Genomic DNA, 9,088 nt, shown 5'->3' with positions numbered 1-9,088 from the left:
TCTCTCTCTCCAGTCCCGCCAAACCCCAAACTGGGACGCGCCTGCTCAGTCCATTTTTAAGCATCTCCACCCAAATCAACATAAATCCTTGCTTCTCTCCTCCCTCTTCTGGGCCCCGTAAATGGCACAACCCTCCATCACGCTGCTCGCATCCAAACCCACAAGTCCCCTCGACTGCTGTTGCATCCACACCTCTCCGCCCAGCCCGTGAGCAGGGGCCATTCTCTGCTCCCCTGGAGTGCACCTTCAGCCTGCCCACTCCTCTCGCATTTCCTCCATCAACCCCGCCCCTCCAATCCAAGCCCTTCCTGGTTTCTCCCTTTCTCCACACAGCAGAGACCATGGCACCCAGGAAATACCACACTCGGCCCCGTTCCTTGACTGTCCACTTCTCGGTGCCGCTCTTTCCCTACAGCAGGAAGGCTCTCTTCCACCTCCCCTAGCCCCCGCCCCCATCCCTGCCCTGCATGGCCCCCTCCACGGGATCATATGAGTCACAGTTGCATGAAGACGCTTTTCCTGACTGAAATAGATGCCTGGTCACACTCTAGCCCCCTTTCATTCTCTGTAGTATTTACTGAGTTTGTTTTCTTACCACTTATCTCTGCCTCTCTACTTCATGACATACACTGGCATGCTGTGACCCCGGGGGCCAGGGCCTTAGCATCCACTTAACACTCATCTGTTCTTAAAGAAGTGAGATCCTGCCGGTGGATTTAACAAGTGTGTCTCTGAGTCTGACTAGGCTTCTGGGTGTCCAGGAACGCACAGCATGCTTGGGGGATTGTCACTTAGGCTACTATATTCCTTCCCGTGTGGGCTGGGTAAGTCTGTTCACCGTGGTCCGCGTAGACTTCTTCCAGATGCACTCAGAGCTTCTCGCCGTAAGGGCTCATAGAATATTCATCTAGCTGCCCTCTCTGGGAACCGGGAAAATACACAGTGACTACGGCTAATGGCTTTACCTGGCTCTGGTTCCAGTCCCTCACCAGGCTTCAGTATTCCCACTTCCTCAGCTCTGGCTGTTTACTGTTAGGAAATAGTGCTCCCAAGACTGGGAAGTCCTTCCCTGCGGCTAAGGAGACACAGCAGAAACGCAGCAGAAGGCAGCCCAACAGGTGCATAGGCACAGACAAACCCTGCAGCCTCCAGCAGGCTGAAGAGCTGGTAGAGGAAGGCTGAGCATGCCTTCCAGAAATCCCTTGGCCCAATTTACAGAGCAAAGTCGATGCCCAGAGGATGAGAGACGTTAGGAAACCAGCTTAACTGCGGCCTGTCAGAGCTCAGACCTTAGCTACTGCCCTGGGAATGGCCTGCTTGGCCATTGTAAAAGACAAGGACAGTTGAGGTCAAGGCCCAACCTCACAGTCCATCTCCCCCAGGGATCTGTGCCTGCCTTCTGTCCACCCCAGTACCTCCTCCTATCCTGGCAGCCCGCTCATTGTCTTAACACTATTTATTGACCGTACAAATATTTACTCTATGCCTGCTTCGCACTGGGCTGCCAGGAGCTTTGCCAGGTTTGGAGAACACAGCATTCCAGGGAACATAAAACCCCACCTTGGTGGGCAGCCACTGTGGAGAGGGAGTGGGACAGGAAGCCGGCTGGCATATGTATCAGTAAGAGAGCAGAAGGGGGAAGCAGAAAAGTCGAGGTGCCATTTTGTAAAGGGTGTGGCAGGTACGGCTTCTAGGAGATGTCCGAGTCAAGACCTGGACCATCCTGGCTAAGAGCCAACCGAGAGAAGCGAGGCCTTGCGCGAGGATGGGTGCCTGAGGTCTGGCAGCGGACAGAGGACAGTGCTTGTGCAATGATGGGCGCCCAGGTCCAGCAGCAGGGAGAGGAGAGGCTATGCGCGATGATGGGTGGCCAAGGTCCAGCTTTAGGTTAGCATGGCAGAAAGTTCAGCAGGCAAGTGGGTGGGCACCCGCAGGGTCCTCCTGAGGGTTTAGGGTTCTTTAGGGACCCCGCTGGACCCCGCTGCCTGAGCCCTGGGGGGCGGGGCCAGGTCTCACTCGCCTCACCCTTGCAGGCTCCTGCAGAGTCGCTGTGCAGTGCAGGTGCGAAAGCGCGAACGCCAGGTCCGCCCCGCAGCGCGGCTGGGCGCGCGGGGCCCGAGGTGGGGTTCCAGCGGCGCCCCCGCGGCCGCGCCGCCGCCCAGCTGCCGGATAACGGGCATCAGCCTTTCTGTTTTAAAGCAGATGGACCCTTCTGAGCAAAAGACTCTGGCCAATCTGCCGTGGATTGTGGAGCCGGGGCAAGAAGCCAAGAGGGCCATTAATACCAAGTATGAAACCACGATTTTCTGATACTCGCCGCCCCGTCCTCGCGGTGCCTTGCTCGCCAAGCAGTCCCCGCAGCAGGCTTTCCTTCGCGCCTCCATGTCCACCCGCCCGGGAGGAAGACTGCTCAGCTCGCGTGGCCTCGTCACGGGCGGAAAGGCCGCCGGCCATCCCTAGGGAGCTTTCTGACAGCGAGACTTTGTCGCCCCTAGAGGCGCGGGGCTTGCGGGGGGCTGCGCGGGGCGCCCCAACTCCGCTACCACCGCCTCCGAGGTACTGTTCGACTGCCCCGTACTTGCTTTGCTTTAGTTGGGGAGAAAATCTTTTTAAAAGTGATGGAGGGGGTCTCCAGTACTGCCTAAAAGTCTTCAAACATCTTGGGGTTTAAGTTTTCACCGTCAGCCGTTTTGAAGGGAAAGTCAGGACAGTACTAGCGCCCCCCCAAAAGCATCTGTAAAATCATTGTTATCACCGAGTGCAGTCTCATGCAAAAAGACAAAGCAACCCTCACGATTGCCAGGAAATTCCGTCTCCCGATTTCTATATTTGTGGATTTTATATGTAATCGACTATGTCAGATAAAGGAAACCTTTATTGAATGATTCAAAAATTTAAAAGTGATTTAAAACAGAGGAATTTATTATGCACAGAAAAAAAATGTGTCTTGTATTAAATATTTTTATTAAAAGAATGTTTCATTAATGCATTCATAAGAACACTGCGCTTGCTGTGCGGGATGTTTCTGGTTTCAAGGGACTCCATCTCTACTGCACGAGGATCGGCTCAGTTGTGACAACCTCTGACACCGTCCCAAAGGCAGGAGATCGGGCTCGCGCCCACTCGGGGTGACCCAAAGTGCTGACGCAGCCATAGCCCGCACGAGTGGTTTTTAGGGATTTTTTTTTTTAACCTTCGAAGTGTTTTAAAGAACATGTTTAACAAAAATAAATATATAATCTAGGGCTCCTGCTGTCAAGATTTCTGTCATGGAAACCTTGTTTGAGAATGGTGTTAATAAAATTCTATTGCAAATTTTTTTCTAGAAAAAAATAAATAACACAAAAAAAGAAGAAATTCCAAAGTAATAAAGACTTTTCTTGAAAAATATTAAAAAATGTTTGCTTACTATTTGAGTAAATAAATTTACTTACGTTTCTTTAAGGCATTTTAATTTTTTTAATGTCTCTGTGGAGTATTTGTATGATATCATAATGTATATTTCTGTAGAATCAAATTATATAAACAGTACCAATATCATTATAGAAAAATAACATTTTAATGTATATTGTTCTAACTGATCATATTGTGACTCATTTTGAAGTTCATTATAGCGATATTGATAAATTGTGAACTTGTCTTAATGTTTTTTTATTAACCAATATTATTTTAAATCTGAGATTATCACATTCATCAGTTGGTGAGTTTTGAAAAAAAAAACTAAACTAAATTTCATTTCCACTGACAAATGTATATGGTTTTAGTTCAGTGTCGGAGAATTTTAATACAATATTAAATTACTTGAACTGAATAGTTCCTTGTACATATTTTGCCTATTCACTGTTGATATTTATGTAGTCAACCGAGAGGAAAATAACACTAAAATATGGTACCAAAAGGAACTTGTATAGGAGCGAAGCAGCCTGTGGCTTTGCCGAAACACATGCGTGTGTGTAAATAAGCTTGGGCTTCCAGTTATAAATTTTGTAATTTTTGTCATTATTTATATCCTATTTTAAAAAAAAAAAGCACACAAAATAAAACAGAAGTACAGTGACTGGTGCTTGGCATCATTCCGTGAGCACCCCCACAACACACTCCCACTGAGGAGGGGGGCCAAAGGCCCCGCCCTCTAAGCAGCCACAGATAAAGATTTTTTCTTTTCTTTCTTTTTTTTTTCTTTTTTTTTTTTTACAATTGGCAATATCACTGAGAAAAACTTGCTCATTTCCAAATTCACACAGTCTGAAAAAGAAAACACTATCTTCTGGAGCTTGAATTTCAGCCATAAGCCAACACTTCAAAGTGGCAGATAAGCGGGGGATTGGTTAAGACAGACATTTCTAAGACAGAGGGGACTCCCCCGCCCCGAGAATGGACTGCTTATATAGCACAACATAGGTGGCTTGCCTGGGAAAGTATCCACTATACATGTATACATTCTATGCATCCTATACATCCTGAACATCCACTAGACACCTTTGTCCCTGCTATAAAGTGGGTGAGGAGCCAATAAGAGTCACGCTGATCCTAAGGTCAGTAGTCACCACACTGTGTGTCCTCTGACCTTCAGGTCACCCACCGCCCAGCCCGTGACTGCGACCCTCGGAAACCCAAAGCAGTCTTAGGGTGTTCTCTGCCTGTCATGCAGAGGCCTGGAGGTTTGACCCCAAGAGAGCTAAACTAGGGAAAGCCGGGCTGAAAGGGACCCTGGGACACGTCTCTCCTGAAGGAGGCTTCCGCTGGGCTAGTTTGCTCCTTTATGACCTTTTCTTTTCTCCAGTCCTCTTACAGACCATCTCTGTTCATGACATGTGTCTTTGTGACCATGGTGGTTCCAGCATGAAGTACATGGCACGCTCCCGTCGGGAGGAATTCAAAGATATGGCTTGCATAGCGGTGTGATGGGATAGTCTCCTTGTGCTGGTGCCACTTGAAGGGGCAATAAGGACAGAGAAAGCTTCGTGGCAGGGTTAGCACCTCCAGACCGGGGGGACACACAGTTGTGGTGACCCCCAGGAAGGAAGGCAGGGGTGACCCTGATCCCCCTGTCCATTCTTCACCCCTCCACCTGCATGACACAAACCCACTGAAGGTCGGGGCCCAAGAGCAGCCCGTGACCAGAGCAGGGCAGGGAATGAAAGGGGCATTGCCTGGGGCACAAAAGCCAGCTCAGGCATGGGATATAGGATGTGGAGCTGATTTTATTTAAGGAAAACCTGATATTTGATAAATTCACAAACCAGAAGGTAAAAGTGACAGCCCTTAAATGCTAACATTAATCAAAAGAGAACTTAAACGCTCCCTTTACAGAAAGACTTGAATTCAATTGATCCATTTAATGTTTTTCTTATTAAATGGTGTTCTGTAATAAATCTGAATGACTGAACCATATGAAAATTATGCTCGGCCTGTTAATAAATGATGAAAGTGGTTTTTCTCAAGCTGGCCTGCTTGGGAATGTCGCCAGCCTCTCTGATGTTTGGATAAGATGGAATAAAAGTTCAAGCTGAAGGGGTGTGTGGCTACACTTGAAAATCAGTGAAAATTTCTACTCGGACCCCAAGTAATGTTACTCCTATTCCTAAAAAGAACTGAGAATCTGTGGAGTCGTCTGGCTTCCAGTGAGCTGGGATGTAATGTCTGTGTTCAGAACTATGTATGAATAAAGCCTCTTTACTGACATTACATCTAAGTCCTGCTTGTCGGCTGGCCGTTCATTTCCTATGAGGAGCAATTAGACGGTGATAAACTCTGTCTTAATAGAAACCATGACCAACCAGCCTAGACCAGCAGCCTCTCCTCAGCCAGCCCGCCTACAGCCCTGGTCCCCACAAGTCCCGTTTGGCCCCACAAACATTTAGTATGGTTGGCCCCAGGAACAGAGCCCTGCTTCCCAGGAAAACCAGCCCCCAAGCAGAGCCGGACCTGTGACCCAGTCCTCACCCACAGAGAGGTCCTCTACATGGTCTTACTTCTGACCTGGTGGAGGGGCTGCAACAAGTCAGGCTCAAAGTCAGCTCACAATGAGGTAATCAATGCTATCAAAGCAATCCACACCCAATACCCAATACAGCTGTCCTCTGAAGTCTCCATGACTCAATCAGGCTGTCCCCACAGGAACAGTGCGTGCTACTCTCCATTCCGAGAGGCCAACTATTTCCTGACATTTGAGAGACTGATTTCTGCACATTTCTCAAAGGTGCATGCCCACTGTGTTTGTGTGTGTGTGTGTGTGTGTGTGTGTGTGTGTGTGTGTGTGAGAGAGAGAGAGAGAGAGAGAGAGAGAGAGAGAGAGAGAGAGAAATTCCAATGTGTTGAATGTTGAGTTGGGAGACAGAAGAAAGGCACTTCCGGCATGTTTCATCAGCATTTCCAGGGTGTGCTATCTTCAGAAACCCTGGGAGGTGATTCAAGTCAGGTGTCCTTTGAGAGGAAACTATGCCTCAGCTCCAACTCATGGTCAAGAGTAGAAAGGAAGACCCTGCCTCTGCAGGCTTTCTAAGAAAGCTGGGTTCTTATGGGAAAGGAAGACCTTTTGAAATGTTGGCAACTAACCCATTGTCTAAAAGTTAAGTGTGGGGTTGGTGAGATTGCCCACCAGGAAAAGGATGAGATGGCACATTCCTGGAACCCACCTAAAGCTCTGTCAGGTTGCCCTCTGACCTCCACACGCCTGCACGCAGCACAAGGCAGTGAGAACGAGGGAGGTGGCGGCAGAAGACGCTGACACTGCTTCTGACATTTGATGGCTTTATGAAAGTATCCGCTATGAACTGAATCTGCTGACTTGAAGGCCAGACGCAGCCATGGCTTCAACCAGGGAGTGGGGGAGTTTCCGAGACAGGCCACGCTGGTAGCTGTCTGTCATCCGAATCCCAAGGCTCATCTAGGTTCCCACACTGCCAACCTAAGCCTGTGCTTTCTAGCCCTGAGGTTAACACCTCTTCGTCTCAGTGTAGCTGCCGGAACACTATCCTGAGTGTTCACATTCCAGAGAGGAGGAAAGGATGGTAAGGACTGAAGACTGGTAGGTAGTGTTGCCTGGGCGACAGACCTTGGAAGAGGCTTTCTAGAAAGCTCCACCCTCCAACTTTACAAAGCTCCCGGCCCACCCCTACTTACTAAGACGATAAAAACTGTTATGATTTTTGATATTTTTGAAGGCGCCCAGTGGAACTCCCAACAAAGTCAAGGCTGTTAGTGAAGGAAGAGGGAGAAGCTGGATTTGGGGGCGGTCACCACAGGAAGGGACAAAAGGCAAAAGCAAGCTCACAGGGGTGAGAGAAGGAGAGCCTGTAGGGGGCGCTGGTGATGATTCTGGGGACAGTCCCTTCAGCTGTGCTAGCACACAGAAGCGGTCACTGGCTCCGGAGACCACGACAGCAGCAGAGCAAGGTTAAGGAGCAGCTCACACAACCCAGGGGCATTCGTCTGTGGTGCAGAGGAGACCAGCCTGGTCAGGCATCACGGCCAAGGGCAGAGGGCTCGATGTGCCTTAATCTCTATGAAATCCTGTAATCACGCGGGAATTTTAAAAACTACTGCCCAGGTCCCAATCAAGCTCTGATCTCTACCTACATCCTGGAATCACATGGGAACCTTAAAAGCTACCGCCTGGGTCCCGTCTCCTGCAAGAGGGCAAGGTCTGGGATGGTGGTGAGAGGTGAGGAGCACGACAGTCCCCCAGGACTGCCCACAACAGCGGTCTCCCGACCCCCCCCCCCGAAGTAGATCCCTAAGGATACTAAACCATTTGTGGGGGCCACACTGCTAGAACATTAGCACTGTCAACACTTGCACTTGGCTCAATGGCCAGCCACGCCATCCTGTGCCGGCATGCCCAAGCCACGGGCCAGGTAGGCCCCCAGTCTTAAGCACCCCTCATCCCCCATCCTCCCGGACTGCGCCATTGGTGCACACACAGCCCTAAGGGAATGAACAGTGAGGAAGAGAGCCAGTGACAGCCTCCCCGCTCAGCCAAGGGTCTCTGGAAAGACAACAGCCACAGGCAGAAAGAAGCAGAGGCTGCTCAGATGGAGCCGAGTTCCCTGGTGCAGAAGCGGCAGGCGCCCGGCCGAGAGATGAGGAGCCCTGGGCAGGACGGGGGCCAAGAGTGACTGGGTCATCACTGTGGCCAGTGCCACACGCCTGATATGTTCTCCTTTGCCTCCCCTAGGCCCCGGGGTCCTTGGCATATTTCCTCTCTGACGGATGAGGAAACCGGGGCTCTGTAAGGCTACAAATGGGAGGAAGAGGAGATAGATGACCCCAGTCTGGCACCAGTTTGGAATAAATCCTTAAGGCGTTCCAAAGCAGGGGCTAGGGAGAGGGTTCCGTCCATAGAGGGCTTTCCTTGAAAGCTCTGAGGACTTGAGGGCCTGAGTTTGAGTCCCAGAACCTACGTAAAAGGCCAGACGTAGTAGAGTAGCCTGTAATCCCAGTGCTGAGGAAGCAGAGGCAGGTGGATCCCTGGGAGTCAATGACCTGCCAGCCTAGGCTCGCTGGCAAACCCCAAGCCAGTGAGAGACCCATAAGAAACAAAAGAAGATGGATGGAACCTGAGAAACAACATCTGATATTGTCCTGGGGCCTGCATGTCCAAACACGCATGTGCATGTTCACTGTACACACGTGAATATGCGCGCACGCGCCCGGTTCAAAGTAGAAACAGGCCCCTCTGAAGAAGAGTCAAGGTTACTGCTAACGACTTCTCACACTCAATGCTGCAGTCACCTGAGAACCAAGAGCAGGCCGGCAGCTGCCAAGCGTTTGCAGACCCAAAGCGCTCCCAACCTCTGCTGCCCACCAGGCTCCTATCAGAACGACCAAGGGCATCCGGGTAAGAGTACCAGGATGGGGACTCTGACGACCAGAGGCAGAAAATGTCATCTGATGTTGACAGCGGGAGCTGATGCATCGCTCATGCAAGCTTATGGACAGAGTACAGAAATGAAATGATGCTTCCAGATCCTCCCGCCCCAGGCTTCTGCAGGAGAGCAGGGCTGAGTTACCATGGGAGGCAGTTAGATTGCCAAACTCCTGTTCCCCACTTGCCGATAGCCTAGAGACTTGACGTGTGCGTGTG

The 9,088-nt window shown here is 50.3% G+C and overlaps 1 protein-coding gene across 10 annotated transcripts in view; it reads left to right on the top strand.

The window, feature by feature from the left end:
• The window catches only part of Anks1b (ankyrin repeat and sterile alpha motif domain containing 1B), a 760,073-nt gene extending 754,378 nt beyond the window's left edge, over positions 1–5,695 (top strand). For 4 of the 10 annotated variants that reach the window (XM_013350332.2, XM_013350331.2, XM_026784589.1 and 1 more), the window contains one exon: positions 2,203–5,695. In XM_013350332.2, coding sequence (XP_013205786.2) covers positions 2,203–2,310 — 108 coding nt within the window. In that variant the 3' untranslated portion in view covers positions 2,311–5,695. Of the gene's footprint in view, positions 1–2,183 lie in introns of all 10 variants that reach the window. The other 6 variants (XM_013350338.2, XM_026784591.1, XM_026784593.1 and 3 more) reach the window with 2 other exon arrangements.
• Positions 5,696–9,088: the final 3,393 nt, after the last annotated feature.

Source organism: Microtus ochrogaster, chromosome 24, assembly GCF_000317375.1.
Source record: "Microtus ochrogaster isolate Prairie Vole_2 chromosome 24, MicOch1.0, whole genome shotgun sequence".
Lineage (NCBI taxonomy): Eukaryota > Metazoa > Chordata > Mammalia > Rodentia > Cricetidae > Microtus > Microtus ochrogaster.
The sequence above is the reverse complement of the archived record's forward strand: the minus strand, read 5'-3'. Positions and strand labels throughout refer to the sequence as shown.